Raw genomic sequence first — 9,851 nt, 5'->3', positions numbered from 1 at the left:
GAACGAGAATTTAAAGCGTGCTAGTGTCTTCGGCGAAAGAGCGCATTTCTATCTGAACGGCGTCAAACAAAAATCGTTCAATTCAACGCGAATTCTGATTAGCCAACAAAATTCAATGCAAATTTCGAATTTAAAAAAAGTGTAAAATTACAAAAAAAAATTAATTAAAAAGTGTTAATCAAAGCGGTCTGTGTCAAGAACTATTGAAGCGAATTTTATTGTCTTGTCAATAAAACAAAAGAAAAAATTAAATAAAAATACGTAGGAAATTCAAAAAATTAAAGTGGAAAAAGTTTGAAGATATTTTCGCACCATTTTAAAGATATTTTCGCAGCATTTGAAAGATATTTTCGCAGCACTCGAAATTGATTAATGATTGAGCAATTTTTTCGAGTAGCTAATTTACATTTTAAAACGAGGGAAAAATAAAAAATTAATTGCACATTTACGAGAATTGATTTGAGCTGCTCGAGATACAAATGCAAATAATACAAACTGCAGCTGAGATACTTTGCGCATTTAAGATAGAACATTTTGCAATTGCATAAAGTGTCGAAGTCGTTTTGGCAAAGAGACAGGCGACAAACAAACGCCGGAACGCAAGGGGTAAATTAAACTCCACTGAACTGCCGCTTTGTCTGCTGTTGAAGTTTAGGCATTTGTGTTTGTGTTCGTGTGTTATGTGCGTACGTTCGGTCGCTTTAATGTATGCGTGCGTATCTGTGCGCCAGCCAGTGTATCTGTAGCTCATCGAATTCGTGGTTTGTCTGACTCACTGACACTGACAGTTAGTTACGCTTGCATTCAGCCACAAGGCGTTGTCTGTCTGAGCGTACGTCGATTGACCAATTCTAAAAGCGAAGCGCCTGCCGCAGCCGCTGTTGCTGTCGCTGTCGCTGCCGTTGTCATTGTTGTTATTGTTATTGTTATTGTTGTTGCCGGTGTATCTTGTATCTTGTATTTTGACGTGTTTTGCTCTTGTAATCGTTGTGCTGTTTGCTATTTTTCGCAATCGTGCGCATAATTTTTAACTTGAATTTTTGCTTACCATAATTTTATTTTTATAATTTACGTGTATATTTTGCATATCGCAGAAAATGTGTGCATCAAAATAATTTTTAAAAAACCAAAAAAAAAAATTGTTCGAAAATTTACTTATAATCAGAGCGTATATAAATTTGCCGGTAAATAAAAATATATATAAAAAGAAAAATTTTTCAAAAATTAATTGTCAAGCGTGAAATTGAACCTGCAGTGAAACAACAGACCCCGAACAGCTGTTTTTCTGCTAATTACTTTGCAACGGGAAATTGTATCTTATAGTTACGTATCTACAAACACGAAGACAGCGTTGCGCGCGTATTCTTATAGCATTGACAACTGAAAATATAAATTTACGCTACACGTGAAAGATTTTAGACGAAAAAAAAAATCTATACAAACAAAAATAGAAATAAAAAAAATTTAAAACAATAACAACAAAACGGTGTATTTGCAAACAGCTCATATGTTTGTGTGTTGAAGGAAAAATATTTCCACTTCAGATTTGTATCTCATATCATCAAGTGCAGGAGTGCGAAAGTGTTAATGACAAAAAATTTGTGAAAATTCCAACAAATACAAATATAAAAAATACAAAATCTGTAAAAATCTTGTTCTGCACAACTTCCGGCCATTAGCACACAGAAGTATCTAAATCAACTTACAAAAATTCTACAACAACTTTTACAAAAAAAATAAAATAAAATTACTTTATTTATTATTTCTTTCAATGTCTTCTGCTATCTTACAACCAGTTTCGTTAATGGCAGCGTTAATTATTTAAACATAATTAAGCAAAACTGAAATAAAACAACAAAACAGCAACGAGTATCTTTGAGATACGTACAAATACAGCAGCAACCAAATAACTTACAACTCAACTGCATTTGCAGTTGAAAGTTGGCTAATACGAAAAGTGCACATTTCACATTTTCGCTTAGTAGAGTTTTCCGTTTTATAGATACTTTTTTCGTTACACCATGGCCAACTGCACAGTTCGTAGCAGTGGCAACTCCTCCAAAGCAATGAAAAAATCCGCTGCAACGACCACAAATTATTGCTGCTTGACGTTGCCAGCATTTTGCTTGGCTGCTGCTCTGGTGCTCGTTATCGCGGTGCCAATAGTTTCGGCGAAAAATTTGGATAACCATGGTACGCTGTTAGCTGGCCATGGACATGGCATTGCTGATGCGGGCGTTGATGGTGTTGGGCATTCTCATCATCATCGTCGCAGCCGCCTGCAACGCGACTCTGGCAGTAAAAATGTAAATGTGCGTGAACAATGTGAAGCAGTGAAACCTTACTTCGAATCAATCGACATTAAATTGCATGGAAATTATGAACAAAAAGGTGAGTGAGACGAGGGTCTTGTGGCTCCATAAATGCTTGGCTATAATTATTTATCCATTTGTGTGTTCTGCAGTAGTTGAGTAAGTTGCAAATTTAAATGCAATTACTGGATCCTGTGTATTAGTTGTGAACAATGGATTTGTTAATTGAACTGCAATTAAACAAAGCAACTTTTTGAGCTTAAAATCCTTTATCTTTAATAATCGTAGATAAATGATTTATGCATAACCTTTATATATGAGTATGTATATCCATAAATAATATGCTATTTTCTCTAAAATAAGTTACGAGTAAAAATTGCAAGAAAGGATGAGAAGGTGTATGCCTATAGGCGTATTTTTTTAGTAAAAAGGAACTTTTATTCCAATAGAATAATTTTTAATTAATATTTTATTGTATATGCAAATGATCTTTTTAGTAAAAAGGAACTTATATTCCAACAGATTACTTCTTATATTTATAACAAAAATCGAATTTTCCGACAGAAACTATACCTTAAATGCCTGCTCTCCACTAAGTCGATTGTTCTAATTATTTATTTAAATTCCACAGTACTTAGTAAGTCTATATCTTAAAAATCCTTCTGTATATCGGCTATTCTCCACAAAGTGTACCATTAATTCATATCTCATATGTGTGATAGCCTATTTAGTCTATCCTATTTCTTTTCTATTTTCTTTCTAATAGAAACTAAAAGATTTCTTAAAATCTATATGCAGTTAAATTTATTCCATTTAAAAAGATCAGTTTGTTTTCTGCAAGGGACATGAAATTGGTATCTAAAACCTTATAAAACTTTAAAAGAAAATAAATTACTTTAATGATATAAGAAACTTTGAAATGTGAAATAGACGTATCATAAAAACATCCTTACTTAGAAAACTAAATGAACTCAATCAAGTGCACAAACTAAACTCGAAGTGGATGCATCTAGTAATTATAAAGAGATGCAATGGACTCTAAGACCTTGTAAAGTATTGAATAGCGATCCTTTGGAACCACTTAGATATATTGGCCAATTATGTTAAGAATATTAAAAAAAAATTTTTATTAAATACTTTCTTGACTCATCCTTGACAACGCTTCACAAGCATCAATTAATTTTAAATTTCAAATAAATAATTTCGTCCTCTTTTAACTTTTTCCTTTCCTCCAAGTTTCTATTGCAAGTTTTACCTCAAAATAATCAGTCCGTACTTTGCTAATTAAATTGTCCTTTACAAAGCACCAATTGCAGATGAGTCAATTATTTTAATTAATCTTTAAGAATAAAGTATAAAATATGAGTTTGGAGAGCAGAGTGTGATGAGTTCTGAAAATGAAATTTCATTCACCAAAAGTGTTCATTGAAACTTATTCATTTATTTTTTTTTATTTTCCTATTTTTTTTTTGTTTTGCCTTTAGAAACTGTGCGGAAACCGTTCCGAACTGTAAAATTACAAAACTTATTCAAATAAAAGCGAAGGGCTCGCCCTGCTCCCAACGAATCCAAAGTGAATTTGACTTTATCGTAACTAAGTCAACTTTGAACAAAATTTTTCACTTTTTTTCACTTTTTTTCAGATATTTTTGATTTTTTCATTTCATGTTTTTTAGCTGAAAAAGTTTTTTGTATTGCATTTTGCACTATTTTAGTGTTGTTTTTCCTGCCATCAAGTGGCGATTTCCAACATTTTTACACAATTCTTTTGTTTCTTCTCGTTAAATCTACACAACTTCTATTTGCATTCACTCGATACTATAAAGGACGTCTCTGCCATACCCCCAATCGTATGCATTCCCTGTGCTATTTAGTCTTCAGAAGTTCAGAAGTACAAAACGTTAAAGTTTTGTATTTCAGTTCGAAATAAAAATTTTATAGAAGGTAAAGAAAAATAGTATAAAATAACTCTGGTACTTCTGCCTTACATCCTCTCTCTCTTTCTCTGTCGCTTTCCCTCACTCATGCCCTGTTCCCAGTAGCAAAATAAAAGAGAAATTGCCCAACTCACTTAAAAAGTTTGCATAAAATAAGAACAAAGTACGAAATGATTGTATGGTATATGTGCTGCTCAAGTGTAGGGAAAAAAATATTAACAAGACTGCCAAACAAAGTTTATCAAAGTACGATAAAAATTACTGGAAAATTATTGAGAAGGTCAGGTCAATAGGAGCAAAGTAAATCACTGGAAACACATAAAGTTGAAAACAATGAAAACAAGAAATAAAAAACAAAACACAGAAAATAGAAAACTGAAAGACATAAAAAAGTATCTCGGTATTTATAGGGTAAAGAATTGTAAGCAAATAAAACATAGAGCCAAGGTAAAAGTGAAAAAATCTAAAACGATTTACGAGGAATGAAAATTTGAATTCAAACAAAAAAGGAAATCCGATTTTTTTCTGATAGATTAAATAATTATTTCATTGAAGTCTTAAGAAGTTTTCAATTTAATCAATTGACATTAGATTTCTTTATTCGAAATTTGTTATTAATAATTTATTTTTATTTGAAACCAAATTTTTTAAGGTCCTCTGGACTTAAGTTATTCATGAGAATTTAAATAGATATTGATTTAGTTAAGAGTGATGTAGAAGGATACCGCTAGGGCACGTATATGAAACAAAAATATTACGCAAAATCTTTTGTGCAAATCTTAGTAAGAGAAGCTGCAAAGATTTATTGAGAGATATAGAAGAATCGAATAAGATTTAGGAGAAAGAAAAACATAACCAGATTATATATTTAAGATATTAGAATTGTTGACAAGAGAAAAAAAAAACTCACCTGGACGAAATGGAAACAGTTTAGCTAGAGATGTAAGATGTAAAGATTTATTGAGAGATATAAAATAGAATAATAGAATAAGATTTCAGAGAAAGCGAACACCTCATCCAGATTTTATATTCAAGACATTAAAATTCTTAACGAGTGTAAGTAAAAAAAAATCATCTAGAAATAGAAAAAAAATGAAAAAGGTTTAACTGGAGATGAAATATTCAAAAATTTATTGAAAGTTATAGAAGAGTCGAATAAGATTTAGCAGAACGCGAAAACCTCATCCGGATGATCTATTTAAGATATTAGAATTCTTGACAAGAGAAACTAAAAAAATTCATGTAGGAATTGAGAAAAATGGAAAAAGTTTAACTAGAGATGAAAGATGTAAAAATTTATTAAGAGATATAGAAGAGTCAATTAAGATTTACAAGAAAGCGAAAATCTCATCTGAGTTATATATTTAAAATATAAGAACTCTTATTAAGAGAAAGTAAAAAAAATTCATCCACAAATAGAGAAAAATGGAAACGGTTTAGCTAGAGATGAAAAAGATTAGACTAAGCTTATTAAGAAACTGAAAACATGTTTTAGATTGTAGATGTGAGTGCTCATTAGACAGAAAGTACCATCAAAAATACGTCTTATTGCCCTTATCAATATAAGTACAAAAAAAACTGAAAAGATATAGCCAGAAACAAGAAATTTGAAGAAGTAGCCTGAAGTAATATTTCTTTCTAGAGCAAATTGATGATGAAGATAATGACATAAATATTTAATCGTTTTAATTTTTCACCCATCTTTTTAAGTTTTATCATTTTTAATATATTTTCGAATTCATAAGATAAACATCTTAAACTTTATTTAAATCGGTATATCAACAAAACTATTTCCAGATCTTAGGTACTTCTGTATAAACCTTCAACGTATTTAAGAACCTTAAATAAAGCTTAAAATATGCTTGGAAAGGTGCTATAGCTGATTAAGACACTTAAGAAATTAATTCCCTCCATTATTTAAATCTTCATTCTTTAAGGAAATATTATATATTTGATTAATATGCTTACGTAATTCTTAAACTTCCTATAAGAAATTTGCATAAATTAATATTGAGTGATTATTCAAAGTTAATTTCTCAAGACTTTTACTCTTTTCAATGAGTGGTCATGTGATTTAATTGAGGATAGACTTAAAGGTTAGGATTTGATGTTAGGTTAGGTTTAAAGAGAAACATGTAAATCAGATTCCATATGGATTGCAGACGGGTTTGTTGCATTACTCCAATTACTCTTATTAAAAGATATTCCATTATTAGTGGTACTTTTTTTTTAATTCAAGAATTTCCTGTATAATTTTAATCAATTAGTTTTTTGTAAAGCTCATCACGATATTAGTCTTTGATGATTCTATCGGGTTCATGTAAAAATGATTCTAAGTATTGTAACCCTGCTTTTTCTCTAAGTTGAGCATGTAGCCTAACAGAACTCAACAATTCTTCCTCTGTCTCTTCACAAAAGTCTCAAACATTATCAGTTAGAGCTGCAAATATATTTGCATGACAGCCTCATTTTCTCATTTGTTGAGAACGTAAATATGTTAAATTTGTAGTCCTACTCTTTGTCAGGCTTGGCTATCTACATAATAGTTAAGAACAAGAAAATTCTTTATCTTCCTTTAAGCAGAAGTCACAAATATAAATAAGTTGAAACTGCAATTCTGTATGCATGACTCTTTATTAGGGAATAACCGGCTTCCGCTTAAGTGAGGCCGCAAAAATCATCCGTTAGAAATACAAGTCCTTATGCATGTCTATTCAGCAATGACCGGTTACATATTGCTATGCTGTTATATTGGTTCTTTTTTTTCTTTTAATAATTATAAAAGCCAAGATGTCGATACATCACCCTTCATTAATAACATTTCTCTGAGTTTTTATTGTGAACCTAAAGTTTTAGTATTCATTTATCGAAGAGCTTTATTGTTTTATCTTTAATGTATTTTTTAATCATATGAACTCTTGTCTTCACCATACCATATGTAAGTACATTCATTTCTAATTTAAGTGCTGCATTTAATGTATATTTAAACATTTTAACTAGTAGAATGCATTGTTGTATATATATGGTAGATAGTACATCCTAATTTTCCTAATTTTGTATAACATTTTAATTACTTTTCTATAGAAAATAAAATTGTTGTTAAAAGAAAATATTTTGTGAGAAAAACACTAAAACATGTATTTTCACATTTAACAAAATTTATTATTAAAACAACTCAAGAACGAAAACATTTATGAAAGACTTTTTGTTTGCTGAGATAAAACTTTTATATTAGATACCAGATACCAGTACAAGTAAAACAAAAGTACAAATTTTATAAGATTGATTATATTTAAGATTTATGAGGGTAATAAATAATTTTTTTTTTTGCTAAAGTAAAAAACATCATTACTCTTTCCCCTTTCCAAAACCATCCAACAACACATAAATTCGCAAAAGTTAAACAATTTTTCAGCAACTTTTAATTTAATCAACTTTATGTATGAAAAATTATTTCTAAAGAGAATCTTTAAAAACACATAAAATTTAATTAAATATAATTTAGTATTTAAACTCATATATCTTAAAAATATATACGAGTATATCTATGTTAAAGTTAATTTTTAAAAATTCTTAAACAAATTCCACATGAGGCACTTTTAATGCCTTGGTTTGGTTTCATCTTCTTCTTCTCACATATGTTAACAACAAATAAAAGTTGTTGCTTTTTTACAAATTACATTTTATAGATGCTTTTATGGTATTTGGTTGTGTAAGCCTAACAAGTATTTGACTGATAAGTGAAACTATTTTATTGCTTCATCAATTTGCATCAAAGGTCGCTAACAACATTAACGCGTTCACTACATTAATCGACAAACATAACAAGAACCACTTAAGTATCTAAACAGCGAAACAACGAACATTGAACAGTCAGCAGCGAGTAACGAGCAGTGAGTAGCAAACAGCGAGCAGCAAACAGCGAGCATTTAGATTGAGAACTTCAAGCAGATAAATCAGTCATTTATTCGCTGCTTCATTGGTGGTAAACCAAACTTCTGTGAGATACTTGTACATCTGCAGTTGTTGTATCTACAATAACCATAATATATTGAACTTCCTTAACAATGCCAACAACTAGCTGAACTGTAAACCTATAAAATTAAATAATAAAAAATTTCAAATAAAATTAAAAACAAATTTTTCCAACTTTCGATAAACTCAAAATACTTCAATCTGCTATTGTGTTACACTATAAGAATTTGACGAGGGCGTGTACAGAAGTTTTAAAAGAAGAATGTATACTTAATTATTTTAAAATTTTATTGACTGTTGAAATTACTTTGAACTAAACTTTGAATCAAAGTAACTGAAATTATATATTCGATTATATACTATATTTAGATACAACTATAATAACAGATACTAAAATCGTGTGTTAACAAATAGAATTAACCATTTTAAAAGCTTATCTTATTTGTGCAGTCTTAAAGTAAGACAAATGCTAGATGGGATTTTGATCAGTACTAAACTCATCATGTTGAGGTCCTCTGGTGAGAGAGTTATTAGGGGTCTCTTACATTGTAATGAGTTTTTTATTATAAAATAACTACAAAAAAATGTGTGAAACTACAAAAACGAATAGGAACGAATAAGTCAATAGTGTAGCGATGAGAGAAGAAAAACTTATTCAATCCCGAGAATAACTCACAGAAGGGCTTCAAATGATTTCCAAGACAAGTGTGCTTATCTATATATATATGTATTACAAAAAAATGTCGATAACTTAACGAAATTACTGGTTAAATAACTAAAACACCGCACAAAAAGTTCTTGATTCTTTTATATAAATAAAAAGTCATAAGTCTATATTTTGTTAGGGATTTTATAAATTTAATAACAATAATGTGGCTCATAATATCCATTGGCCACTCATTCACCCACTGTTATGCAACTGGTGATGAGCTAAAGTTTTTTAAAATGTTTTTTTAATTTAAACATCTATATTTATCCTCAACATTATAATATTACTTATTATATTAGGAAACTCCTTTTAGAGGATCTTAGCCAACTCCAGAACCTCTCTCTCTTAAAACTATTTCAAGTATTGCTAAATATTCAAGATGGTTTTTAAACCTCTGAGTTTTTTATAAGGTAATAAAATGCGCCGATAATTCTAATTGGATCCTCAGATCACAATTTTATATTATAAGATTTTTATATTATTACTACTTAGCGTTAATACGATCATCCTTGCTGCAGCCACAAAAATTCATTACTACGATTAAGTTATACATCACCCATCTGTAAAATCTTTAGCGAATTTTTCAATAGTGCAGATTTGAGATTCATATTTGCAAATATATTTCTGTTGTACATTTAGTATCATATTAGATTTACAATAAGTGTTGAATTCTAGACCTGCTGTCACATTATGTTTGCCATTTAAATCCGTGAGACTTTAACACAATTACGAACCTACAATGACGCTTAAGATCTTTTCAATTAACTACGATGTCACTAAATAATGACATATAGTAAGTGTGCGACATAGCTAAATTTGAGGAAACATTTAGACCTGTTAGTACATTGTGTTTACCATATTAATCAGGTAGGATTTAATACTTTAATACTATTTCGAACCTACTATAATAAGTGAAAA

The 9,851-nt window shown here is 29.8% G+C and overlaps 1 protein-coding gene across 1 annotated transcript in view; it reads left to right on the top strand.

Annotated features, from left to right (window-relative positions):
* LOC119686081 (division abnormally delayed protein-like) overlaps positions 1–9,851 on the top strand; it is a 152,449-nt gene continuing 142,598 nt past the window's right edge. The window contains exon 1 of the mRNA XM_038100581.1: positions 1–2,391. Coding sequence (XP_037956509.1) covers positions 2,022–2,391 — 370 coding nt within the window. The 5' untranslated portion in view covers positions 1–2,021. The remainder of the gene's footprint in view (positions 2,392–9,851) is intronic.

The sequence above is a fragment of the Teleopsis dalmanni genome, chromosome 1 (genome assembly GCF_002237135.1).
Source record: "Teleopsis dalmanni isolate 2A chromosome 1, ASM223713v2, whole genome shotgun sequence".
In the NCBI taxonomy this organism is placed as follows: domain Eukaryota; kingdom Metazoa; phylum Arthropoda; class Insecta; order Diptera; family Diopsidae; genus Teleopsis; species Teleopsis dalmanni.
The sequence above is the reverse complement of the archived record's forward strand: the minus strand, read 5'-3'. Positions and strand labels throughout refer to the sequence as shown.